At 52.0% G+C, this 27851-nt stretch overlaps 1 protein-coding gene across 5 annotated transcripts in view; it reads right to left on the bottom strand.

The window, feature by feature from the left end:
* The window catches only part of EXOC6B (exocyst complex component 6B), a 262928-nt gene that overhangs the window by 64130 nt on the left and 170947 nt on the right, over window positions 1-27851 (bottom strand). For all 5 annotated transcript variants that reach the window (XM_063401247.1, XM_063401249.1, XM_063401248.1 and 2 more), the window contains exons 19-20: window positions 13481-13622; window positions 3446-3519 (exon numbers count right to left, since the gene is read on the bottom strand). In XM_063401247.1, the coding sequence (XP_063257317.1) occupies window positions 3446-3519; window positions 13481-13622 (216 nt within the window). The remainder of the gene's footprint in view (window positions 1-3445; window positions 3520-13480; window positions 13623-27851) is intronic.

Genomic DNA, 27851 nt, shown 5'->3' with positions numbered 1-27851 from the left:
TCTGAGCACCGAGCACGTTCCCTCCCTGGAGCCCAGAGCGAAATTCCTCAAGTGCTGCAGATTTTCCTTGGAAGGCGGCCACGAGAGCTGATCTGGCTTCTAGGAGAGACCGGCGTGGCCAGGGACTGCAGGGACCTCCCAGGCCAGCACAAACCCCTCCTCCTGCACCAGCTGCCTCACGACAAACCCATGAAAACCAAAAATTAAAATGTGTCCAGCCCTGGGGAAAACAGGGAACGATTCCACACGCAGGCTTGGGAATGACCTGAGAGCACCTGGGGATCTCCAGAGGTATTTGGACACTCAGGGGTGTTTGGTGAAGATCCAGAGGAGCTGATCATTTCAAATTTCAGCAGGGTTATTTAAGGGACTGAATTTATTTCAGATTTCTAACATCCAGCACTGAGTGTGCAAGAGCAACGTTTTAACTGGAAGGGGGAAAAGCAAATATTCCTTCCTTGTAAACCCTTAAATATTTGAGTCCACTCCTACAGAAGGACTGGAGATGGGAGTTGGTTTCCTTTATGACTTCATGAAGGGTATTTATGGATTTACAATTGTTCCAGAATAGGAAATCAAGCCCCACTTTACATTTCTGTCTGCTCAAAATAGTGATTTCCATTCTCTGGGCTTGACTCTTCCTCTTTTCCAGACAGGGGTGGAATTGCTCCCAATTTCCTTGGGCACCAAGGGAAAAGCAGGATTTTGATGCACTAAACTTGAGTCTGCTGCTCTGAAGGACAAACCCTGACGCCTTTAAATAGTGACATCTTTTTGGGGTTCATTTCCACTACAAGGATCTGTACCAAGGCACAAACCAAGTCACCACATTTTCCTATCATTTCATATTTTATTAATTTTGGTCATTCCCTTAATCATCCCCCACTACTGTGAAATTTTTCTCAGATTTACAAATGTTCTGTAACACACAGATTTACAAATGTTCGACTCCTACTGAAATAAGCTGGGAAGGGAAATCTCTTTAATTTCCCTACTGTGGAGAATTTTTGCCCAGCCATTTTTCCTCCCCCCTTCCCCCAGCCGGGTCATTCCATTTAAATCAACATTGTGGTGACATTTCCCAGAATCATGGAATGGTTTGAGTTGGAAGGGACCTCAAATCCCATCCCACTCCACATGGACAGGGACACCTTCCACTATCCCAGCCCCAGTGCCCAGCCTGGCCTTGGACACTTCCAGGGATCCAGGGGCAGCCACTGCTGCTCTGGGAGGCCTTGGGCTCCATCCCAGTCCCTTCCCACCCTCACAGAGAGGAATTCCTTCCCAATATCCCATTTAATCTGCTCTGTTTCTGTTGAATTTCATGGCATAAAAGAGAAAGAATGCCAAGTCCAAAAAGGAAAATTTCAATATGAGTCGAAGAACAATGAAAGATCTTTATCCATGAGCTTCCCACTTCTCCCTGCTCCCAGCTGGAGCTGCAGCCCAACAAGAAGTGCTGGGAGTGTTGGAGGTCTGGTGGCCTTGGATGGAGTCTGGTGACACTTTCCAACATGCCACCAGGTCAGGCCATGGGCAGGACCAGGGAGTGGGAACTGCCTCATCTTTCCAGGTACTGGGTAACTCAGGGATGGCTCAGCTCTTCTCCATCAGCTGTACAACACCTCGTTTGTCCCCTCATCAATCCCCATCCATCATCCAGGAGATCCAGGACCTCCCATCCTCACCTGGAACTTGTGTCTGCCCTCCCTCCTTGCATATTCACCTGGAATAGTGAATATTCTGGTGGAACCAGAATCCTGGAATGGTCTGGGTGGGAAGGGATCTCAAAGCTCATCCAGTCCCACTGTCCCGGGGTGCTCCAATCCTTGTCCAACCTGGCCTTGAGATTCAGGGGTGCTGCTGTTTCTAAACGCAAGAACAAAACTCTGGGCCACCACCCAATACAAAGACGAAACCTCCGTGTCCAAAGACACCCACTGGATGGAAGAGGAAGGGCTGAGGAGGCTCCTGCTCCTCCTCCTGCTCCTCACCCGAGCTGGCTCCCTTTGGTTTTCCACTCAAGAACAGCACAAACGTTTCACCGACTCAGCCTCGCCGAGCCGTTTTCAGGCGTTTCACTTTTCCAGGATCCCCAGCCTCCCCTCCAAAATCCCGGCATTCACAGCCCGGTGCCTGGAAGAGGCCCAAGGCCTCCACGTTTCCTCACACCCAGGAGGCCGCGGGCCGCAGTCAATAAAGTGCCAAGGAGCTAATGAAGATAAAAGTGTCAACGCGGCCTGGTGATAACGCACACCTCTCCCTCGGAGCTGCCGGGACCGCTCTGCAAACAAATTTGGCAGTTCCTGGCGGGCCCGGGCCCGTGAAGCGGCGTCCTGACGTTATTAAAGTTAACAGAAGTGTCATGGGATGACAGATGGCTCCCCGCACATCAATTGGATTCTGAGGAGCTCTCAAACCCTGGCGGGCTGAAAGCAGCTCCAGCACGAATCAGAGGCAGGCGCAAGATCATCGATACAAGGGATTATGCAGATTTAAGAAATACCCTCGGCACCCGAAAGTTTTCAGAATGCAAACGACGTCAACCCCGCGAACAAGAGGCACTGCATCATGATGGCAGCAGGGACAAAGCCAGGGGGGTTTAACAGACAAAAAAAGATTGTTTTAATAGGAGAGGAGCATCAGTCATTGAGTCTTACTTCATTCAGACTTTCTCTCCAACCCATCCATCTTCAGTGCCAAGAGATGACAGGACCACCTCACTTTTCCCCCCGGCCTAGTGTATCAATAATGCCCATTTCTCCCCAAACAAACGACTCCCCAGAATGGCCCTTTTCCCAAAATTGGCTGCCAAGCCCCACAAAGGCCTCAGTACCTGCTATGGTCAACTTGGCTCCAACGGGGCCCCCTCCAGAGGTGGCCACCAACGGGTGGAGCCTTCCCCAACCATGGTCCCCAAGAGCCACTTTGTCATTCCTGGCCGGGGGGGTGGCCGAGACGCAGAGGGACACGGGGAGGGACACGGGGAGGGACACAAACGGGCACGGACACAGGGGAATGCAAATCCCTCTGCCCTCGCAGGAGCCTCCGTGGGCATTCTCCGGGAACAAAGGTCCCCGAGGCGGGCGGGCTCTGCATCACTGCTCTCTCTGTTCCCAGCACCTGCTCGGCACCGGCCGCCGCGCCGCCGCGGTCCCTCGGCAGAAGCCAACGGCAGCACAATGGCCCCGTTGGCCAGGGTCAGGCCTGGCTTTCTTCCTCGCCCCCTTCCACCAGCCCTTTTCACCTCCACCATCTCCAGGAGCGCCCGGCGAGGAGGTGGCTTCGAGGGACGAGAGGAGGAGGAGGAGGAGGAGGGGGGAAATATAGGTCTCTGGCGTAAATCACTGACGCCGTTTCCCCTCCTCTCCCTTCCCTTAAGACCTGATGGTCTTCAGTCACACATCTTAAAAGCAAAACAAAAAACAAAAACACAAAGACTTACTTGTCTCAAGTCGATGAAGGCCAACTGCAGCGTGTCCCCTTGGAACCCAGGCACTGGGCCGGATCTGGCAAACTCTGTGGGAAAGAAAAGAGGATAAAAAGCGCCTTTAACTAACCATGGACAGGGAGATTGGCAGACGGATGACAGGGAAGACAAGAGAGGCTGGGGGAGAGGAGGACCGCGCTTCTAAGGAGTCATGTCTCCCTCCCTTCAGCGTCTTTGTTCGCCCTTCAAAATTCGTGTCATCAAAACACCATTAATTCCACCGTCCTGACAGCAAGGAAACTGTACTAATTCGACCTGAAATTTATTCCCATGAGCCGCACTGGGCTTCAGAGTATTTGTTTTGTGAACGGACAAACAACTCGCCCAGAAGAAAGGGGGGGATGGGGGTGGAAAAGTTTTTCCTCTCAACACAATAAAATCTTCAGCTGTGAAACTCTTTTCAGTTCCGAAAGCTATTTATATTTTAGGGCGCTGAAGGAATTTTCTAATTTCACGCCTGTCACCAGGCTCCATGAGCATTCATCAAAAAAATATGCCCGGCCGCGTCATTAATTATCAGGCAGCAGATTATTTGCATGATCTGGTGATGGCGCCTCTTGGTCACCCCAAACGCGGAGAACCGCGGCCGTTGGGTGGCATTTTTATTTCTGGTGGATGAAGACATCTGACAACTGAATAACGTTGGCTTCTAAAGCGAAGAGAATATTTCCAGGGCCACATTTATCTCCTTCCAGGCTAATCTGGCCAAAATTCCATACTTTGGTTGTTCATTTCTCTCCTAATCCATTCTTTAAACCGAACCTAAAACCGCTGAAGGGGCTTGAATGGATCCATGTTGGGGGACCTTGGTTCTTCCATGGCATTTAGCAGCTTTTCCTTGGGAATGCATCCGAGGGTGTCTTTTGAGGCTGGTTCTGCCCAACTTCACTTCATTTTCACCCTCTGCAGTTACAGCTTCATCTCTGCTCCCCTCACAGCCTCCCGGCACTGAGGGGACTGGGTTTGTGAGGCCACAACTCAACGTCACCGAAGGCTCCAGGGGGAGCATCTGCCTGGGGCTGGGTGGTGTGGCTCCTGCAGGCACTGGAGGTGCAGGAGGAATGAAATGTTTTCTTGGGATGACGCCAGGTGTGATGGCAAAAAGGGAGAAAGGAGGGAAAATAAACACCAAATCCAGATTTTTCAGTTATATGGCCCACCATCGCCCATCTAGCCTGGTTTTTACCCTACAGGAACCCTCCAACAGCTCCTGAAGCTCCACAAAGATGAGGATTAGGGATGGTCGGGCAATATGGAAGGAGGATTTTGCCTTTTGTCCCCATGAGTAATCAGAGGTACCAATGGACAAAGCCATTTCATGTCAGGTGGTCTTCGCCTCGAACACTCGTCCTCCCAAAAGTTTTCCTATTTCCAAGCCAACGCCACAAAATCAGGACCATAAATCATCGCATTCCCATTTCCAAAGCTTTCCCAGAGCAGCCCAATCACAGAGCAGCCCCGTGGCTCCAACAAGAAGAGATTAATGAGTGAAACACCAGGATTCAGTCCTGCCCCTCAACCGCCTCATTTCGGGTTATTAATCAGCTCCCGTGCTCCACCTTCCATTAAAACCTTGGGATGGAGAACATCCTTCAAGCCCGACACAGGCACCTCCAGGGGCACAGGGGACACCTCTCCGACTCTGCTTTTTAATAGTCTGGGATGCCAGAAGAGCTTTGAGATTGAAACCATCGCTCATCTTTGCAGTGATCACTCAAGTGACAACCGCTGCAGGACAAGAGCAAACAGGGCTGGGAAATCATTGCTTTCCTCTGAAGTTACGAGTCAAGAGGAGCAATAAAAAAATAAAAAAGAGCAATCATGGACGTGACTGTTTGGATTTTGGCTAGAAAAGGCACAAACCAAAGTCAGCAGGAACCATCGGTGGTCGTGCCTTTGGAGTTTTGCACAGGAGGGGACTGGACAGGAGGAAGTTCCTCCCTCTTCCCTGTGAGTGTGGGCAGGCCCTGGCACAGGGTGCCCAGATTTGCTGTGGCTGCCCCTGCATCCCTGGAAGTGTCCAAGGCCAGGCTGGACATTGGAGCTTGGAGCACCCTGGGACAGTGGGAGTTGTCCCTGGCCATGGCACAACATGGGACTGGACGATCTTTTAGGACTCTTCCCACCCAAACCATTCCATGATTCCTTGAGATCAGAGGTGCTCAGCTCCAGCCAATTCCACTGACCAATCCCGCAACATTCCGGGTGCAAAGATCCCAAAGTGACTTCACATGTGTCCCTCAAAAACTGTTTTAATTAAATCCCAACCGCAAAGGCATTTTAATGTAGGTTTGCTATAAAACTTGACTGCAGCTTGCCTGAGCCAGCAGGGAGGGAGGATCAACCCAAACTCCCCGACTCTGATCTGCAAGGGATAAATCATCTTTACACACTGCCTCTACACCCCACTGTCCCATCTGGAACAATTATCCCGAAAGCCACATCAATCCTGAAACACCTCACTTTGGAAAAGAGCAATACCTGAGAAACTGAGAATGTTTAGAAGTGAGAAAAGGTCCTTGAGCACCTTCTCAAGAGGTGAAACTCCCCTGGGCGGCTCAGGGTCAGAGATGGCCCCAGGCTGAGGAACCCAACCACGATGTCCCACCCTCCAAGGATGGGGTCACCTCATGTTCCTGATTACATCTGGAGAAATCCTGGAAAAGAAACCCTGGAAGGACTGCGAGGAGAGCGAGTTTCTATTTTGGATCAAGGGCCTCACAGCTGTTCAGCATCTATTTAGGAGCACACACTGAGCTGGGAAATGTAAGATCTTCCCCAAAGCATGAACTTGAAATCCTCATGAGAAAATGCCTGTGATTGTGAATGTTCTCACAAGGCTGGTGAATTTATCACCACTGTCAGCTGCTTGTGAGCAACCCAAGACAGATTCCACTCCAAGGCAGATTTCATCCCAAGGCAGATTTCAGCCCAAGGCAGATTTCAGCCCAAAACAGATTTTATCCCAAGAGAGATTTTATCCCAAGAGAGATTTCATCCTAAGAGAGATTTCATCCCAAGACACGGCTGCTCCTTAGCAGCTCACCTTTAGCTGTCTCTTCCCATTGTCTCTTCCCACGGTTCCCTGTCTATGGAGGGGTTGGAATTGGGTGGCTTTTAAAGTCTTTTCCATCCCAAACCAATCAGGGATTCCTAAGGAACTGGAGGAAGGCTGGGAGAGTTATGGAGTGACACTGCCCTTCCAAACTTAGGATGGTCACACATGGAGCCAACACTGATTGAAGCTGCAATTTTCATCAAAATACTGAATTAACGATGCCCTGGAACCTTCTAGAGCAAGGTGACCCTGCCCATGGCTGGAACAAGATGGTCTGTAAGGTTCCTTCTGTCCCCAGACAATCTGGGGTTCCTAAGGAAGCTGCTGGATGGGATTGGGAGAGTTAGAGTGACACTTTAAAACTCAGGATGGTCACTCATTGAGCCAACACTTAAGTGAACAGCAATTCTCATCAAAAGACTCATCAACACATTAACAAAGTTCTAGAACCTTCTAGAGCAAGGTGTCCCTGGCCAGGGCTGGAACGAGATGGTCTTTAAGGTCCTTTCCTACCTGAATTCTACAGTTCAGGGATTCTATGATTGACATCCAGGAAGTGAAATGGCATCCAAGCTGATACTCTCTGTGTCCCAGAAGAAATGATTTAGGATATTCTTTGTGTTCCAGAAGAAATCATGTAGAGCTGGTATTTTTCATGTCCAAGAAGACACGATGTAGGAGCTGATGTTTTTCATATCCCAGGAGAAAGGAGAACAGGAATTCGGCCCAGACACTCGGAAAAGCTGCCGCAGCCCCGGGCTGCAGGAATGAATGCAATGTTTCCCCTGGGCTGCTGGAGAAGGAGCTGCACCTCCTGTAATCGCAGGTCACACTTTACATACCAATGCCACCAACCCATTCTGAGGGAGGAATGAACAAAGTCTCGGCGCAGAAAAGGAGGAACAAAGACGGGAGCGGAGCTTTAGAGCAGAGACACAGCCAGTTCTTCTTGGGTTTAATCTCTTCAAGCAGATTTCAGGATAATTTTCTCGGAACAACCGAGCGCAGCGTTGGCCTCGGTACTGTCGGGTTCGCTCATTGTGCTGTCTTCACGACCAAGGCAAGTGGCAAACACAGCAAGCAACCTACAGAGCAGCCCCTTGAGCAGAAAATCACCGCAGAATAGAGCAGATCAGTATGCGGCTGTTTGTACAAAGCATTTAGCCAGGCTAAAGGTTTGAGGGGTTTGTGTTCAGGCCAAAAAAGTAATGTCTTTGCAAGGTCTACAGGCTTGGGCCACCCAGGGCAGGTCACAGGGGGACTCCAACCTCCCTTCCAAAACATTTCACTGATGAAAGAATCAAGGAACAGGAACCGTTAAGCCCTTTACAATGGACAAAGAATAAAGAGTTCAAAGGCACGGCAGAAAAGAGACATCCACTGTAAATTAATTAATTACAGCCAACGGGGGGATCTCCCTGTGCCCCCGGCACGGCTGCGCACGCACGGACAGGGCCCTGCGCGGATTGAGCGGTAAAAACGGACACAGACGGTGACTTCATCCCTCAAAAACGTCATTTCAGGGCAAGATCTCCTCTGAGTCACACGGGACTCGTGGTGGCACCTCTGAGATGAAGGCTGAAGCAGCTCCCAGGGAAGGGAACATGGACCGATCTGCTCATGGGCATGGAAAAGATCTGGGGAATCAACCATCTCAGGATTCCTCAAGGAAGGATTCTCGGGATAAAGCCTTGGAAAGCTGTCCTAGAAAAGCCAAGTGATGGGAAGGATGGAGAACTTGAAGTCATCTTCCCGGGATAAAGCCTTGGAAGGTTGTCCTAGAAAAGCCAAGTGATGGGAGCTCCTTGGATAAAGCCTTGGAAGGCCGTCCTAGAAAGGCCAAGTGATGGGATCCGTTTGGATAAAGCCTTGGAAGGCTCTCCTAGAAAAGCCCTTGATGGCAGCTCCTTGGACAAAGCCTTGGAAGGTTGTCCTAGAAAAGCCAAGTGATGGGATCTGTTTGGATAAAGCCTTGGAAGGCCGTCCTAGAAAATCCCTTGATGGGACCTCCTGCTCAGTATCCACAGGAACGAAGTGACACCTTGAGGACACTGAGGCCGAAGAACAAATCCATGCATGGACTCTGGAGAAGCTCACAGGTGGGAAAAAGGGAGAAATGCTGGGTAGGAATTGAGGCACGAGGAACAGAGGGAAGATCCCAATTCCCACATTGAGCTTCTCCCACACCATTCCCACACAGCTCTGAAGCTGTTCCCCATTACAGCCCGAGCTCTCAAAGCTCGTTCCCAGCTGGGTAATTTTAGAGAGCTGTGGGAAGAGGGAGGAGTTACCCAAAACACTCTGAACTGGGTCAGATTAAAGGAAAACTTCTCTCCCTCCCCATCAGTCTGATGGAACAAAGATGGGCCTGGAGTGCTGTGGCTGCAGAGGAAGGAGTGGTGCCAGGGCTGAGGAGCACCCACAGCCCAGGGAGGGACTCCTCAGGGGCTGACCATGAGATGTTTTTCAAGTTGAAGAAAAAGAAGCTCTTCAGAAGGATGTTGGAGATGTGTGCCAAGAAATTTGGAACAGAATCCATAGGACTGGCTTAAGAGTCGGGTCATGGATCTCCAGAGGTTCCCAAGGTGCAGTGGATGTGTCCTGGCAGATGTGAAGGTCTCAGATCATCAAATTCCAACACCAGCAAATGTGAACTGTGCCCATCCCACCATCACCTCAAGAGGCTGTGGAATTTCCATCCCTGGAAGTGTCCGAGGCCAGGCTGGGGGTCCAGCTTGGCCTTCCAGGGATCCAGGGGCAGCCACAGCTTCTCTGGGCAACCTGTGCCGGGGCCTGCCCACCCTCCCAGGCAGGAATTCCTTCCCAAGATCCACCCATCCCTGCCCTCTGGCAGTGGGAAGCCATTCCCTGTGTCCTGTCCCTGTTCCCTGGCTGTCCCCTCCTGTCAGGGACTTGTGCAGAGCCACAAGGTCCCCCTGAGCCTCCTTTTCTCCAGGCTCAGCCCCTTCCCAGCTCCCTCAGGAATTCTCCAGCCCCTTCCCAGCTCCCTCAGGAATTCTCCAGCCCCTTCCCAGCTCCCTCAGGAATTCTCCAGCCCCTTCCCAGCTCCCTCAGGAATTCTCCAGCCCCTTCCCAGCTCCCTTCCCTTCCCTGGACACGCTCCAGCCCCTCAGGGTCTCTCTTGGCGGGAGGTGCCCAAATCTGTCCCCAGGCCCTGGGGCACCTGTGGGGAGGACATTCCTCTCCTGCTCTGTTCTGCTTAAACCTCTTCCCATCTCTCCACTGCAACATTCCCATTTTCCCCCAAATCCCGGTTTTTCCTGGTGCACCAGTTAGGGATATCCTAACTCCAGCACCACAGACTCCAATCCCTGACGGATCACAGGTTGGAAGAACATCTGGGAATTCTTCAGATCATGCCAGGGGAGAGGATGACTCCAGCACCGTGGACAAACCCCGGCACTTTCCCCAAATCCCGGGATTTCCATGTGAGAAATTCCCAGATAAGGCAGCCAAGAAGGAGGTGGGAACGGATCCACGTGGGCGCATTTTGGGACAACCTGCTGGGATGGAGAATTCCAGCTGGGTGTGTGTCTGGCTGATCCCCAGGAGAGGGGCTGACTAAAAATAGGGCATTTCATGGAATTTGAAAGATACGTTTTTAGGGCGCTTTTAATTTCCCAAAAAGCAGCAGTTAAAAGGAACTTGGAGGTTATGGAATTGCTCATTTTATGATTTGAGGATTGTAAAAACCCCTCAGCCACTGCTGGAATCCGTTATGGAGATGGGAAACACTTCCTGGAGTGAGAACAGCCCCATTTCTTTGGGATTTTTCGGCTGTCACTTCCAAATCTGGGTTGTTACATTTGATTCCCACTGCGTCTGAGGTAGAGGGGAGGTGGAAAAAATATATATTTATTAAATTATATGTTTTTATATGCATTTATCAGTTCAAAAAGAGCAGAGCAGGGCATGTGGGAATTAAAAAAATCCCATTGCACTGTAAATCCTGGATTGTGGATGCATTCTGGGAGACAAGAAGCCCTGGGAAAAAATGGAATGCCTTTCCTGTAAAAAGCATCACCTCCTCTATTTACAGGTCCCAAAAAATCTTTGGGATTTTCTTCCCCCTCTCTGGGGTTTTTTTGCTTCTTTTTAACCCAGCAGTGGCTCCTAAACTGAACCATGCTGAGATGAGTCCCACTGAGACTTCCTAGGCAGCTCCTTTAGGCTGTGCCTTAGTCCAGGCCTAAAAGGGGGGGAGAGGAGATTCGAGGAGATTCGAGGAGATTCGAGGAGATTCGAGGAGAGGAGAGGAGAGGAGAGGAGAGGACAGGACAGGACAGGACAGGACAGGACAGGACAGGACAGGAGAGGAGCCCCGACAGCCAAACCATCCCAGCCAGGGCTGCAACCAACACCTGCCCAAAACCACATCCCAAATCCCCCCCTGGGCTTCCCCAGAGCCACCCGTGCCATCCCAGCACTCAAATCCACGGAAGCTGCTCCCAAAAGCCTTCCAACACCCTGGGAAACACCTTCCTGCTGGGAAAACCCAAGATGTTCTCCCTGACCACCCAGAACCCTGCACTCCTCTGGGATTTGTCCAGCTGGAGACTCCGTGGCCTCCCCAGGACAAAGCCATGGAAAACAGCTTGGATTTTTCCCAGGCTTCTCTCATCACCAGCAACCTAAAAGGATTTTTACGGCGTGGCTGCTCTGCTCTTTTCACCTCTTTCACACCAAAAATGCTGCTGATTACAGGGATATCCACATGACAGGTCTGGCCCTTGGTGTCTGTTTAGTTCACTGTGTGTCCTCAGTCCTTCCTTTTGGAAGATGAGAAAACCAATAAAAAATGAATAAATTGTATTTTCTGTGTTTTGAACACACCAAAAAAGCACAGATTTAAGGAAAGGGGAGATTTAAAGAGCAGGTGAGGGGTCCCATCACAACCTCATCTTCTTGCCAAGCACCACAGAATCCCAGAATCCCGGAATCCCAGACTGGTTTGGGTTGGGAGGGACCTTAAAGAGCATCTTCATCCCACCCCTGCCAGGGCAGGGACAGATCCCACTGTCCCAGGTGCATCCAAGCCCCAATGTCCATCCTGGCCTTTTATTTCCATCCTGTTTATAAATTGGGAAATATTTAATTAACCCCAAAATCAGGAGAATTCATTTAGCTTGTTTTAAGTCTAATATTTTCAATATTTTTCACCTCTCCTGATGTCAATTGTGTTTATAAACAGATTTACTTCTAATGTGTATTGGATCTGATTCTAATAAGGAGAAAATTATCTTCATCACCTTCAAACTATGCCTAACATACAATTAAATGATTTCCTTCCTTCACCTCACCTCTCCTTAAACCAGATTATTTCTTCAGCATTCAAGGACAAAACCTTAATAAACTCCAGCACCAAAACTCTGCAGCCCCGTTCCCTCATCATGGCACTCACTGGAAGGGCTCCAGACAAACATAAAATCCTATTTTAATGTGACAAATGCAAGATAAAGCTGCTGGATTGGGCAAGGTTTGGGAATCTGGGGGGAGGAGGATGGAGGCAGAGGCACGAACTGGTGCTGTGAGGATGTTGAGATTCTCATCTGTGCTTTCGGGTTAAAAAAGGCTTAAAAAATCACCAAAAACGCAAGAATAAAGCCCAGCCTTGCAAACTGAAACCTATTTTCTGAATATATCACTTCCCTCTTGGACATGGCTCATCCCAAAATTCAAACCTTGATGGGTTTCTGCTCCAAAAACCCCAGACTGGAGGGATTCCCGGGAGCAGCAGAGCCACCACCGTGGGCATGAGGGGGGACAGGTTTTGCTGCTGGAAAGGAAAAGGATTTTGTCTCTTCTGGGGCTGACAGTGATGGATGGGGAGGCTCCAGCTCCAGCATCCATCTCCATTCCCTGCTCCGCTGGCACCTCGGGACAGGGCTGGGGACAGTCCCCGACCCTGCTGCTCCAGGATGTCTGAGAGCTCCCGGGATGGCTCGGGCTGCAAAACAACCGGAATTGCAGGAATTGTGCTTTTTCCACCCTGCTGTGAATCCCACCCGTCCTCCTTGGCTCTTCCCTGAGAGCTGCTGCTCCGTGATCCAGGGATGGGGAGGAAAACTGCTGCGTTTGGAGCGTTTGCAGCCAAAAAAAGCAGGGAATTATTAGGGATGACAAAGGCTTCCCGATATTCCCAGCTCTGGTGCCCGCCCCTCGGCAGACACCCATGGGAACACAGCTGCTCCCGAGGCGCTGAGGGGACACAAAAGTGGAATTTGCAATCAGGAATTCAGCAGTGTCAGAAATTCGGGGATCGAGAAAAATCAGGCACTGCAGGATCTGGATGGGAATGGTTAAACTGGGATCCTTCTCCCAGGCTGGGCAGCTGAGGGCTGGAAAATGGCAAGTGGATGCTAAAACATGGAAAAACCCTTGCTGGAAACAACAAAATTCCTGCTGGGGGATCGTTCCCAGCAATGAATGTAATCTCAGTGTTGATGGGGGCAGCTGGAGTAAAATCTGGTCAGGGAAGTGTTGGATGAAGGATGGAAGAACCTGTCTTGCAGTGGGATGATGAACCCAACAGAGCCGATGTCACTGAGTCACTCCCGTCCCTGGCAGTGTCCCAGGCCAGTGTGGAGCTCCCTGGGACAGTGGGACGTGTCCCTGTCCATTCCCTCCCCATCCCTGGCAGTGTCCCAGGCCAGCGTGGAGCTCCCTGGGACAGTGGGATGTGTCCCTGTCCATTCCCTCCCCATCCCTGGCAGTGTCCCAGGCCAGCGTGGAGCTCCCTGGAACAGTGGGACGTGTCCTTGCCCATGGAACTGGATGAGCTTTGAGGCCCCTTCCCACCCAAAGCATTCCAGGATTCTGTGACGAACACGAGACATCCCGACCTCCACCCCACCCAGGAAAGCCAGAACGTGGATTTTGGGGGAAATGTGGAACTGATCCCGGGCTCTTACGTTCGCACTCCTCCACGTCCAGGTTGAACTGGTGCAGGGCCCCCAGCGTGAGCTGCCGCACCTCGGCCTCCAGCAGCAGCTGCAGCAGCGACGTCGAGAGGTGCTTGCAGGCCGACATGCAGGCGGTCTGGGCCACCTTCCCCTGCGGGACAAACGGACACGCGTCAGCGGGACAAACAGACACGTGTCAGCGGGACAAACAGACAAGTGTCAGGGCCAGCGCCACCCAGACACCGGACAGCTTCTGCAGGCTGGACCAGCCCCGCGGTGGAGCCAGCACAGAACTGCTCCAGAGCAAAAAAACCTCCTCAGGCAAAGCCAGCACAGAACTGCTCCAGAGCAGCCAAACCTCCTCAGGCAAAGCCAGCAGAGAGCTCCTCCAGAGCTGCAAAACCTCCTCAGGCAAAGCCAGCACAGAACTGCTCCAGAGCAGCCAAATCTCCTCAGTTACAGCCTTAAAGCCAGCAGAGAGCTTCTCCAGAGCAGCCAAACCTCCTCAGGCAAAGCCACCAGAGAACTTCTCCAGTGCAGCAAAACCTCCTCAGTTACAGCCTTAAAGCCAGCAGAGAGCTTCTCCAGAGCAGCCAAACCTCCTCAGGCAAAGCCAGCAGAGAACTTCTCCAGAGCTGCAAAACCTCCTCAGTTACAGCCTTACAGCCACTGGAGAGCTTCTCCAGTGCAGCCAAACCTCCTCAGGCAAAGCCAGCAGAGAACTTCTCCAGAGCTGCAACACCTCCTCAGGCAAAGCCACCTGAGAACTTCTCCAGAGCTGCAAAACCTCCTCAGGCAAAGCCAGCAGAGAACTTCTCCAGCTCAGCCAAACCTTCTTGGTTAAATCCACCAGAGAACTTTTCCAGCCCAGCCAAACCTCCTCAGTTACAGCCTTACAGGCACCAGAGAACTTCTCCAGCACCACCTCCTCAGTTACAGGCACCAGCACAGGACGTCTCTAGATCAGTCCAAACCTCCTCAGTTACAGCCACCAGCACAAAATGTCTCTAAACCAGCCAAACCTCCTCGGTTAAATCCACCCCAGAACTCCTCCAGCCCAGCCAAACCTCCTCAGTCAAAGCCACCAAAAAACTTCCCCAGCCCAGCCAAACCTCCTCAGTAAAGCCACCAGAGACCTTTTCCAGGCCAGCCCAGTGTCCCTGGTAAAGCTACCAGAGAATTCCTCTAGACCAGCCCTGCCCCCTCAGTTAAAGCCACCAGCACAAAACTTCCCCAGCCCAGCCCACACTCCTCAGTTAAAGGCACCACAGAACCTCTCTGTCCCAGCCCAGCCTCCTCAGCGTGTCCCATCTGTGATGGGATCTCCCCACGGCGCCCAACGTCACCACTGCCCTCTTCCCTGGGAATCCCCTCTGGAACTGGGGAATTGGGAATTGGGCTCCGGGAAGGGTTAGGCCTTGTTGGGTGCAGCTGGGAGAAGCTCCAGTGCAGGAGAGCTTTGGGGGAAGAGCTCAAGGAGCTCTCATCGTGTCCTAACACGGGAAAACAACATCCCAGCGATTATCAGGGATTCATGGAATGTCTGGGTGGGAAGGCCCATCTCATCCCATGGGCACCTCCCGCCATCCCAGCTTGCTCCAAGCCCCAACCAACCTGACCGTGGACATTCCCAACCCCAACCTGACCCTCTCTACGGCAGGTGGGTCTGCAACAGGAATTAAACCCATAAAAACGGGGAAACCCTTTGGGACAAGAGCGGGATTGTGCCCAGACCCTCGTGCTGACACCACAGGGAATGATCCCGGTGCCTGCGTGCACAACCCCACGAGGGAGGGTTTGGATCACGGTGCTGCCCTGAGAACAGCTCCAGCAGGAGATTATGTCCTCAAACACTCACAAAGGGCTCTTAGCACACTTTCCTGACACCCAGGCGTGGCTTAGGAGCTCTCAGTGACTCTTACAAGGGCTTTACAAGCTGTGTTTAAACTGGGATTAAATGCGGCGTTTACGCCGCGTTTTCCAGCTCGGCGTCGCCGGTTTCGTTATCACGGCACGGCAAGGTTTGATGTCTGTGCCGGCAAGGGTTTATTCCCTGCAAAGTTGGTTTGGATCTTCAGGCCACATCCATCTTCAGCAGGAGGGGAGAAATGTTTGTTTTATTTAAAAAAGGAGCCGAGCCGTGCGTTGCAGGGCAGGGTGCTCCATCTCCCGCCCACCGCCGCTCCCAGGCTCCGCAGCGTCCATCACTCACCTCCCAACAAACACCTGCACCAAAATGAAGATGAAGCATGGCAGCCATAAAGTTTAGCAGAGCTCTGGGGTTTTTTCTTTGCTTTTCATCATTTGTTTGTGCTTTCCTGACACGCTGGGTTATTTAAAACCCCGCTCGTGCCCATTCCTCATCTCCGAAAGCTGCGGGAAGTGCGGCGCTGCCCGGCCGTGATTTTTCTTCATTACTTCCAACAGACACTCGAGTTTTTGCTGTGGTCGAGGAGTTTTGACAGAATCAGGAATATCCTGAGTTGGGAGGGACCCACAGGGTTGTGGATCCAACCCCTGGCCCTGCACAGATCCCCCCAACAATCCCACCCTGGGCACCCCTGGAGCGCTGTCCAAACACTCCTGGAGCTCCGGGGCTGTGCCCATTCCCTGGGGAGCCTGGGCAGTGCCAGCACCCTCTGGATTAGGAACCTTTCCCTGAAATCCAGCCTGACCCTCTCCTGGAACAGCTCCAGGTGTTCCCCAGTCCTGTCCCTGTCACAGCTGCCCCTCAGGAGGAGCAAATCCTGATGAGTCTCCCCTGAGCCTCCTCTGCTCCACCTGGACATTCCAAGTGCCCTCAACCCCTCCTTGTGTCACTGAGATGTCCCAGATGGACACAGAGGATGGGAAATCAAAGCTCTGCAGCCAAACCCTGGGACTCTGCTGAGGACAGGGGACAGGGCTCTGACTCTTCCTGGAAGAGCAGGAGAAATCCCTGGAGTAGCTCATGCTCCACATCAGCGGGAATTCACAGAGCGTTGTAACCCTTGGAGAAGCCTTGGAGGTCCTCACGCCCAGGTGAGCCATGGAATGGTCTGGGTTGGATCTTAAAACCCATCCAGTTCCATCCCATCCATGGGCAGGGACAACTCCCACTGTCCCAGCTGGATCCAACCTGGCCTTGGGCACTGCCAGGGATCCAGGGACAGCCACAGCAAAGCTGGGAATTCCAGCCCAGCCCTCCCCACCCTCCCAGGCAGCAATTCCTGCACAAGATCCCAGCCCAATCTCCCCTTTCCCAGTGGGAGCCATTCCCTGTGTCCTGTCCCTGCAGGCCTTGTCCCCAGTCCCTCTGCAGCTCTCCTGGAGCCCCTGCAGGCCCTGCCAGGGGCTCTGTGGATTCCCTGGATTTTCCCTTCTCCAGGGGAACATCCCTCAGGATGAACTTCCCAAGCTTCCCACGTGCTCACCCCTCCAGCCTGTCCAGGTCCCACTGCATTCCCTCCTTTCCCACACCCCACACAAAGGAAAAACCCCAGGAAGGTTTTCTGTCCCTACCGACCAAACTTTCAGAGGAACAACCCTGCCACACCCCAGCAGGGGTCGGATCAGCCTCTGGAGGTACCTGAGGAGGGACCCACCCCTGCCCTGGGCACCCATCCCTGGTCAGGAGAGAGCGAACGAGAGGTGACCCCACGAGTGGGTGAAAACAGCAAACAGCTGAGGTGAAATGTCACTGAATTAACCCCAAACGGGGAAAATGGGATGGGAAAAGCAATTTCATCATCAGGGCTTGGCAGCACCACCTCTGAGAGGCTTCTCCGGGTAGAAGGGGAACTCCAGAATGTTCCCTATGGGAATGTTCTCCCAGGACTTATCACAGAGATGGCAAAGGGAATCCAAACAAGCCCAGAGCAGCTTCTGGCTCAGCTTTTCTTCCTTCTGCCTCTTCCACACAGGATTAGGCCAGGCCTAAAAGTGTTTCAGGTGCAGATGTCCACTGTCCTCGCTCTGAACCTGAATCTTCTCAGGCCAGCTGAGAACATGACCTTTTATTTGCATTATTCTTTGAACACCTAAAAATCTTTTCTTTTAAAAACACTCAGTTCTTCCTCTCAAAGAACACATGGATGCCTCACAGTTTAGATCCACTATTACTCAAAGAAAACCAGAAGTATGTGGAATTATTTTTTTCTGCTTTTTAAGCCTGAATCCCTTTTTTCCCTTATATTTATTATCAGAGAACTCGGAGATGCCACAGGAGTTTCAATCACGGTGTTAAATGTCTGCTCAGAGAACAGAAGGTACCACCAGGGATGAGCAGCAGCTCCTGCCCTGGGCACCGAGATTTAAAACCCTCCCAGAATTTATGGGTTTCACTCCTTATAAATAAGACCCAACTTAATCCTTTCCTGCCTCACCCCTGCGCTCCACGAGTTACAGCAGCTCCTTATAAAGTCAGCCGCGGCTTGTGAACATCAATTTCAGGCCATTTCCCCGGGAATACAGCGGGAAATCTGCTGGATAAGCAGCTGCTGCTGACAGGAGACAAACGAGCGCGCGCCCGCTGATATATCAGCGCTAATAAGCTGCTGCTGCGGCTGAAGGTTGTTTGTATTCCCGCCTGGAATGGCTCGGGCTGGCAGGAATTGAGCACATCCTCCTGCCACACATGCCCACCTCGCCCCTTTGGAGCTCATTTATGACAGAGTTCCACTTCACAGCGCTTGGAGGGGGGGAGCTTTTTCCTGGTTGTTTTTTTTTTTTGGTTTTCCTGTGGCGCTGGAAGAGCCGGACTTGCCTGGCCGGCTGTGGGATGTGCAGAGCTGAGCCCGGCACGGACGGGTTTGCCACAGCCCCAACCCTCCCAAGATTGCTACCCACCCCAAAAATATTACCTGCCCCAAAATAATTACCTGCCCCAAAATCGTTATGCACCCCAAAATCGCTACCCACCCCGAGGTCTTTACCCACCCTGAGATTGTTATCCAACCTGAGATTGTTACCCACCCTAAATTCATTACCTACCCCAAGATCAGTACCCACTTGAAAATCGTTACCCACCCGAAAATCGTTACCCACCCCAAAATCGTTACCCACCCCAAAATCAGTACCCACCCCAAAATCCTAAACCCACCCCAAAATCAGTACCCAGCCCAAAATCTTTAACCCACCCCAAAATCCTAAACCCACCCCAAAATCAGTACCCACCCCAAAATCAGTATCCACCCCAAAATCAGTACCCACCCCAAAATCAGTATCCACCCCAAAATCAGTACCCACCCTAAAATCTTTAACCCACCCCAAAATCCTTAACCCACCCCAAAATCATTACCCACCCAGAAACCATTTTCCACCCCAAATTCATTACCCACCCCAAAATCATTACCCACCCCAAAATCAGTACCCACCCCAAAATCTTTAACCCACCCCAAAATCCTTAACCCACCCCAAAATCAGTATCCACCCCAAAATCCTAAACCCACCCCAAAATCCTTAACCCACCCCAAAATCAGTATCCACCCCAAAATCATTACCCACCCAGAAATCATTTCCCACTCCAAATTCATTACCCACCCAGAAATCATTACCCACCCCAAAATCAGTACCCACCCCAAAATCGTTCCCTGCCCCGAGGTCATTCCCGCCGCACCCTCGGCGGCGGTGCCGGGAATTGTGCCCTGGCAGGACTGGGAGGCTCCGCGGTGTCGCCGCTCCCGGAGAGCCCCGGGGCTGCTCGGAGGAGCCGCCGCGCTCCGCCGGGACGGCTCCGGCCCGCGCCAATGCCCTGACGATTGTCGGGCGTGTGGCAGAAGCGGGGCACTCCCAAAGGCTGTCCCCGTGCCAGCGCCCCGAGCCAGCTCCGGTGGCGTCCTGATCCCGGCTCTGGGCCTGTCTGGATTTCAGGAACAACCTGCCCGGACACCTGGGTCCCTCCTGCTCAGGAATGATTTGTCCAAAGGGTGGGATGGGATCTGGACAGGGAGCACAGGGCAGGAATGCCAGCCTGAGCTGAGCTCTGTGCAGGGAAAAGGGAAAACAAACACCTCAGAGGCACCAGTGCTCATCACCAATGTGGCAGAAAACCACAGAGCCTCAATCCACGGGAAGCCATCCCAGGAACAGCTCTGTGGGGTCACTCAGCATTTCGGACCTCTGCAAGTCCCAGCAAAACCTGGATTTGCACTGGGAAGAACCGGGATCACAGGTGAAAGCTGACAGATCTCCATGGCCAAGGTTCCCAAACGCCTCCTTGGTCCAAGCTCAGTCAAGCAAAGCCATTCCGAGGGTGTCAGCCCAGGGAAATCCATGGATTTATTGTTTTGTGGCTCAATCTGTTTGTAACCAGATTCCTGGCAATGAATCCCTCTGTCTGCAGCTCCTGATGGAACCTTGGGGTGATGACACCTCTCAGGGTGACACTGCCCTCCCTGTGCCACCCAGGATCCCTCTGGACACACAGGAAGGATCCAGAGGGTTCCCTGTGGCTCCAGGTGATGCTGCCCTCCCTGTGCCACCCAGGATCCCTCTGGACACACAGGAAGGATCCAGAGGCTTCCCTGCGGCTCCAGGTGACACTGTCCTCCCTGTGCCACCCAGGATCCCTCTGGACACACAGGAAGGATCCAGAGGGTTCTCTGTGGCTCCAGGTGACACTGTCCTCCCCGTGCCACCCAGGATCCCTCAGGACACACAGGAAGGATCCAGAAGGTTCCCTGTAGCTCAGGGTGACACTGTCCTCTCTGTGCCACCGGGGCTCTCTCAGGACACACAGGAAAGAATCCAGAAGGTTCCCTGCGGCCATTCCAAGCACTGAAAGGGAGGAGCCAAGCTCCAAAGCTCTCCCAGAGATGCTCCAAGGAGCTCCTAGCAGAACACCCCAGCACAGGATCACCGAGGCTGGAAAAGCCCTCCAAGATCACCGAGTCCAGCCTGAGACGGGACCACACCTTGTCCCCGTCCTGAGCACTGAGTGCCACCTGCAGGGGTGGGGACTCCAAACGTCCCTGGGCAGTCCCAAGGCTCCATCTCCACGGGCTAACCCCCACCAAGTCCATCCCACTTGAGGAGATCAGCCACGAAATCCTCTCCTTCCATCCATATCCCACACCAGGGGCAGCCCCGGCCCCGCTGCCGGGAGCGTTTGTTTAGGAACGGCCAATCTGTTCCCAATTAGGGAGAGGAAACGCCAAGAGGCTGCCTTGTTAATTAAGGAACCCGCTATCAAAGAACTCATTAAGCGCTACCAAAATGGAATGGTTGTTCAAATAAATACCCATTAATCTTCACGTGCAATCAGGAGCGCGCTGCCAGTCCCCACCGCCCCGCAGGAGCACCTCTGGCTGCCGGGGAATCACGGCACGGGGTGGGCTGGAAAGGTCACCCAGGCCCACCCCGACACCTCCCGCTACCCCAGGGGGCTCCAAGCCCTGCCCAGCCGGTCCTTGGGCACTTCCAAGGATCCCTTCTTGCACATCCCCTGGCCCAAACCAGGTGGGATGCGGTCCCTGAAACCCAAACCCAGCTCCTGGTGCAGATCCCTCCCTGCTCCGAGGAATTGCTGCAGCCTTTCCGTGGAAAACAAAGCCTGACAGGCTCCGAGCGCTCTCAGAGTTTCCAATTATGTTTTTCTGCTACCAGCAGAATTCCTTCCTCACCCGCAACAAGCATCGGGACTGATGCGATTAAGGATATTTAGACGTGCAAATCCAGGGACTTCAGGCAGCACAAAAGCCGGCCAAAAACTGGGAGTTCTTTGGTATTACATGTACCATGTTCTATAAACACAAGCTGTCCCATAATTTCAACACCGAATTTCCTGACTTTCCCAATCCATACGGCAGCGCTGGGGATGTTTTGCAGAGGACGGGAACGTGACAGGGAAATAATGAGCAATTGTTTGGTAGCACAAATCCCGGGATAATCCCAGTGGATCCTCCCTCTGTGGCCACTGATGGAGACCTCAGACCCCGCAGACCTCCCAGGGCTCACCTCCTGCTCCAGAAGCTTCTGGCTGCCCCAAATCCCCCCAAACTGGGGGCAAGATCAGTAAATCCGCTCTGGAAATTTTTCCTGCCTTGCTTGTGCTGTCCTGATTTGCTTTTTTTTAAAAAAAACAACCGTTCTGCACTCACTGAAGGTGGCAGAAAAAACCCCAAACCATCACCCAAAAACATGAACGCTTCCCAAAGCATCAAAACAAATGAACGACGAGTACTTGTAAATTTTAAAAATATTTCGAACAGGTTTACTTAAAAAATAAACCCTTCCTTAATTGCCCAGAAGTCCATTTTCAGCTGGACCAAGCGGGTTTTCGTGGAGGTTTTTGGCTGGATTTTTTCTTTCTGGTTTGTTTTGGGTGTTTTAAGCTTTGTTTTAGTTCGAAAAACCACACAAAACCAAACATAACCTCTACCAAAAAAACCAACAAAAAAAAGACAACCCAAAAACTGTGGATCTGCACTCAAGATCCTGCAAAGAAACGGGTCCCAGGACAAAGAGGTCCAAAGGAACCAGGGAGAGGCCCAAGCAAGGACACACCAAGCCCAGCTGATGTTTCTGGTTGGTTCCCAAGGTGACCCCGAGCTTGGTGGCCTCCAGAGATGTCCCCTCAAGGCTGGAGCTCAGCTGGCACCGATCCCCACCGTGGCCACACCAACCTCTAGGGCTGCACCCCAAATAAACCCAGTAGGTATCAAGAAAACTGTTAATTAATTAATTCTCCTCACTCAGCTTTGCAGCAGACTCATTAAGAACAAACCCCTTTTTATCCCTATTTTTTTTTTTACGGAAGGAGGGCAGGAGCAGAACAATTCCTGGTTTCCAGCTGTGGCCAGGCTCGGTCACTCCTGATGTGACACGTGTGGGACACGAGGGGTGGCTGGCGTGGGGCCCTGAGTGACTTCAGCCAGGTTGGACCCCTGGCTCCGTGGGGTCATCCCAGGAGCCGAACACCGGAGCCACTGTGTGGATTTACGGGGCTGGAAAAAGGGGCCGGAGCCAAGTCAGGAGGTGACGCCCACGTGGGTTTGGGATTTGCCAAGGAAAAGAAGAAGGGGGAAACCTCCCAGCCAAGGTTGGCTGGTGGGTCAGGGCTCCTGGGCACACGGAATGGCTGCTGGAGGAAGGGATATTCCTCATCTGTGATCAACAGGGTGCTCCTCAGCCTTGGATCCATGGGATATTCCTCAGCCTTGGACCAATGGGATACTCCTCAGCCTTGGATCCATGGGATATTCCTCAGCCTTGGATCCATGGAATACTCCTCAGCCTTGGATCCATGGGATATTCCTCAGCCTTGGACCAATGGGATGTTCCTCAGTCTTGGATCAATAGGATGATCATCAGCTTTGGATCCACGGGATCCTCCTCCACTTTGGGCCAATGAGATGATCCTTAGCCTTGGACCAACGGGATTTTCCTCAGCCTTGGATCCATGGGATGATCCTCAGCCTTGGACCAATGGGATGTTCCTCAATCTTGGATCCATGGAATACCCTGAGCCTTGGACCAATGGGATGCTCCTCAGGCTTGGATCCATGGGATACTCCAGATCTTGGACCAACGGGATGCTCCTCAGCCTTGGATCCATGAGATCCCCCTTGGAGCTCCCAATGCCCAGACTCCAGAGAAGAGGCGACGTGTGCACACACATTTCTTTGGGAAGGAGTTTTGGATTCCGTCCACACTGGGACACATGGAATGGCCAACGTCACTGCCACCGTGACAGCAGCGTCCCTCCCAACAGCCCCACCATCCACCCTGCCACTCCCAGCTGGGACAGGCTGATTTCCAATCCATGCCCCGATTTCCCAGGAATGGGGATTTCCAATCCCTCCTCTGCCCGGGATCTGCCATTCCAGACGTGATCCCAGGAACTGGAGTTGTTGGTTTGGGAGGAGGATGGACGCTCTGGGAAGGATGGACCTCAGGCTGGGCACGGCAGGCTGTGGTCACCCATGGAAGAACCCCTGGAGCCATCAGCAAATCACCAGGTTTCAGCAAAGTTTCACCACCGGAGCTTTTCCTGAGTAAAACTGGGATTTTGGCCCTGACTTTGACCATCCCTATCTCAGTTGAGGAGACAATGTCCCATCATGGAAGATCTCAGGTTCACCATGGAAAACCTACGGAGAGCAGCACCAATTAACCCAATTCCAGGTGGAATTTGTCTCCTGCAAAGACCAACTCAACTGGAAGACTCCAAAGAGCCAAAAGTGGAGCTGCTCCAACCAACCTGGAAGGCCCCATCTCCTGCCTGACCCGGGATCTCTCCCAAATTCCTGTGGAAGCTGAGCCCATTTCCACGGCTGCATTCCAGAGGGGTGGAAAAAACTCCATGGGGTGTCCTTTGCCAGAGGCAAACATTTCCCACCTTCATGGTATTTTGGGAAAACAGGATCCGGCAACAGGACCAACACATGGCAGAGCTGAGCTCCCACCAGAAGCTCAGGGGCAACCAGACAAACAGGAAAAAAAAAAGGAAAAGGGGAAAGAAAAAAGAGAAAAGCAAATCCAGCAATTATCCTCACCACACCAAAAATAAACCAGCCACTGCAGCCCGATACAAATCCCTGACATTCCAATAAAAGAGGAAGAAAACCTTGGCTGTGTCCAAGATGCCCAAGGTCAACAGCTGGAAGTGTTTTGGTGGGAGCTGGGGGAAGCTCAGGGAAGAGGGAAATCACACTGGGGGTGATGATCACAACCAGCTCCCGCAGACAGGGCTGAAAGGGGCTTTCATTAAAAATATTTAATGCTGGTTTATCCGGTTTGGGGCTTTTGGGGGGTCTTTAATAATTTGTGGAACAGCCAGCTCCAAGGTTTTTCCTCTGAAGGAATCAAGAGGTCTTGGAATCATGAGAAGTCTGAGAAGCAGAGGCAAAAACACCCAACAGCAAAAGCACAACTCAAGGAGTAAAAATCCAAGGAAACAGAAGATTTCATGATTTCTGTCTTCTTCCTTGTTCAGCATCCAAAGGCAGGGCAGGATATTTTTAATTACAGGGGTTTTGGGAGTCAAGAACATGGGAATTGTTGGGTGCAGAGCCTGGATCACCCAAAATGAGCCGGAGCATCCAGCTGCTCTCCGGGCTCCTGCGATGCTGCAGGATCTCCCCAAGGACCTCCACACCAGGCACGGGTGGGAAAAATTCCTGCCAGCCCAGGTTTGGGTGGGACAACATCACACCCTGAGAAACTCCAGGAAATATTCTAGGAATTGCTCTAGGAATTACAGCCTTTATCCTGGTTTGCCGCCGAGTTTAACTGCAGACACTCAATAACCACAGAACCACCTGATCCCAACTGTTCCACCAGGCTGGAAGTTGAGACTGGCACCAAAATCACAGAATCCTGGAATGGTTTGGGTGGGAAGAGACCTTAAATCCCATCCATTCCCACCCTGCCATGGCAGGGACACCTCCCAGTGTTCCAGGCTGCTCCAGCCCCAGTGTCCAACCTGGCCTTGGGCACCGCCAGGGATCCAGGGGCAGCCAGAGCTTCTCCTGGAAATCCATTCCAGGGCCTGCTCACCCTCACAGGGTAGAATTCCTTCCCAACATTCCATGTAAATCTCCCCTCTTTCAGCTTGAAGCCAAAGCGTACACAAGGAACGTGAAGTGGCCTTTGTTTTTTGGTCCTGTCCGTGTCTCCCGGGGCTCTCTCCTGGTCCCCGTGCCCGGGATCCCAGGATCCCAGACTTTCCAGCTCCCTGATGCAAAGCAGAGCCGCGGCCCGGCCGCGATCGGAGCACGCGGCTCCAAACTGGAACAAACGAGACCAAAAAAAAAAAAAAAAAAAAAAAAAAAAAAAGAGGATGAAAAAAGAAAATGGACATATTTCATCCTCCTCTTTTGTGGCTTTTATTTTCTTTTGTATTCACTTTGGGAATAACATTCTTTCCATTGGGAAGAGCTTGATTTTCCATTAAATACAAAGCAGCTGCCATTTTGGAAACAAAAAGCTGATTAAATACAGATTCTTTTTTTATTTTTTCCCTCGCTCATGAAGAGCAAGAACCACGTTTGTTTCTGCTGATTTATCGGGGCAGAGCTGCCAATTACGGCAGCAGGAAAACTTAAAGAGAGGGACTTGAATCGCTCCATCTTCCCGAAATAATTCCGTAATTACAATTCGACGTCGGAGGGAAAAGGAAAGATCCAGAAGCTTGGAGCGCTCGTCCTCCCTCGGGGACGGCGACGCCGGGGGTTCCTCACCCTCTGCACACACACAGGGATGCTCCAGATCCCCATTTACGCAGATCCCCGCCCGTCGGGATGCCGGGGAAGGGCTCGGCACATCGGGGTGACGCAGCCACTGCCCCACTGCGGGCCCAGATGTTGAACAGACTGGAAAAAGGGATGAGCTCCAAGGAAAAATCCCAGCCCTCCCACTCCATTGCTCCTCCATGAGCCAGCAAGGCTCAGTCCAAGAGCAGACACAAGTGACCAGCAGAAGCAGCGTCCGAACCTTCAGCTCACCTTGTCTCTTCCCAAAAACTGAATCGTGTCTTAAATTTCCGTTTCAAAATTGATTTATAGCTAAAAACCATAAGGAGAAGATGGATAAAACCAGGGAGAAGATGGATAAAACAGACAGATGGGGAAAGCTGTAGGAATTAGTGACTGGTTTTTAATTAACCCATCAGGTTCTCCTGATTTGTTGCCCTTCAGAAACCAAACAAAAATCTCCAGAGGATCAGGAGATTTCCATGAGATTTCTACGAGAATTCCACAGCGATCTGCACTTTGAGACATTTTTCCCACTCCTGCCATTCCCTCTACCCAAGGCTGTAAGATCCAGGGAAAACATTTGTGGAAAGGGACCCTGTGGTGGTCACAAGATCATCTTCACCCTCACTGGGGCATCAGCCACGGCTGGTGGCTCCAAGTGACGACCCCGAGCACCCAACTTTTCCATGCACCCTCAACTCGAGCTCTGGAAGCTGTTCATGGACGTCCCTTTCCACATTCCCAACTTAAGAGCCTTGGAAGGGCAGAGGATGGAACAAGAGGAAAGCAGGAAATCACAATTCCTATGATTTCCCCTAAAGGAAAGGGAAAATCTTTTTCCTAAAGGGTAAAAGAATCCCAACCCAAACTTTATCTCCAGGTAGGATTTTTGGAAGGTCCAGGCTGAGGCTCTGGAGCAGGAAGGAGAAGGCACATTTGGATTCCATACACCAGGGCTGGAATTTCGGCTGCCAAATTCCCTGTGCCTCCCATTCCTTACGGATGGAGGTGCAGGCAAGAGAAGGCATCCAACAGCTCCCTCAATCCCAGTCTGGAAAACAAAATTCCAACCAATGATACCTACGGAAGCACGCCCTGGTTTAAAGGATTTATAGGATCGGGCGTTTTGGCTTCCATTAATTTTCCAACTGCTGAAAGCAGACAAGGAAACCTTGGAATTGCAGATAACCTGGCTTAGCCAGACTCGAGTTTACAGAGCTCCCAGGTTAATCAGGGTCAGCCTGCCCCATCCAGCACTACCAAATCCATGGGATTTGGACACTCTGCTCCTTGTTTTAAAGCACCACCAGCTCCTGTTCCGACCCCTCCATGCTGATAAATATTTGGGATTCTGGAGGCACTTGGGAAACCAGGAATGGGCTGCTCCAGCCCTCAGTCCATCCTCTCCCCTTCAAGGCATCCCTGTTTTACTGGAATTTTGCTGAACATTCATTCAGGCCAAGCAATCCCCTAAAACACTCAGATCCCTTCTGGCGTGGAAAGCCCCAGGCATGGAAGGTTCCGGATGCTGCTCATGCCCTGTCCATGCCTGCATCCCACTTTTTTTACCTTTTAAACTTCCAGGATTAGCCACAAGGACCTCCCACCGGACAAATTAAACTCAGCTAAAATTCCTCCTTTATCCTGCTACTTTGCACGATCCCTTTTTTATTCTTCCACCTCTTCCGTGATTTATTCCCACCAATTAATCCCAAGTAGGCAGAGAACAGAGAATTAGGAGGGATAAAAGGAAAACTGGGATTTGTTGCCGTTAAGAACCAGCCTGACTAAGAGCAGGCTGGCAAAGCCCCTCCATATAAAGGGATTACTCCATCCCTGACCCTTTCCAGGGGAGCTCCAGGTATTATTTTCCATTGATTTACCTTAATGAAAGTAATGCCCCCCTCTCCGTAGGAAGCTGACTCCAGAGCTGTCTAGGCACTGGATCCAATTAAAGGAATAAATACATCTGGCTTCCAAACAGCTCCAAGCCTGGAAAAGCCAGAGGGAAAAGGGCTTTTTGCATCCCTCCCTCTCTGGCTGCGCCCTGAGGACACGGCGGAGGATGCCTGACATCCAACACCGCTCCTGGAAAGCCCCGGCTGCAGGGAATGCCCGGAGCATCCCGGCTGCTCCGCGGCTTTGACGGGAGCCAGCCTGGGATCGCTCTAACGAGGCCCTCCAGGGGCTGGCCTTGATTTGAG

The sequence above is a fragment of the Prinia subflava genome, chromosome 7 (genome assembly GCF_021018805.1).
Source record: "Prinia subflava isolate CZ2003 ecotype Zambia chromosome 7, Cam_Psub_1.2, whole genome shotgun sequence".
In the NCBI taxonomy this organism is placed as follows: Eukaryota; Metazoa; Chordata; class Aves; order Passeriformes; family Cisticolidae; genus Prinia; species Prinia subflava.
Note: the sequence above shows the minus strand (reverse complement) of the source record. Positions and strands in the feature narration are given on the sequence as shown.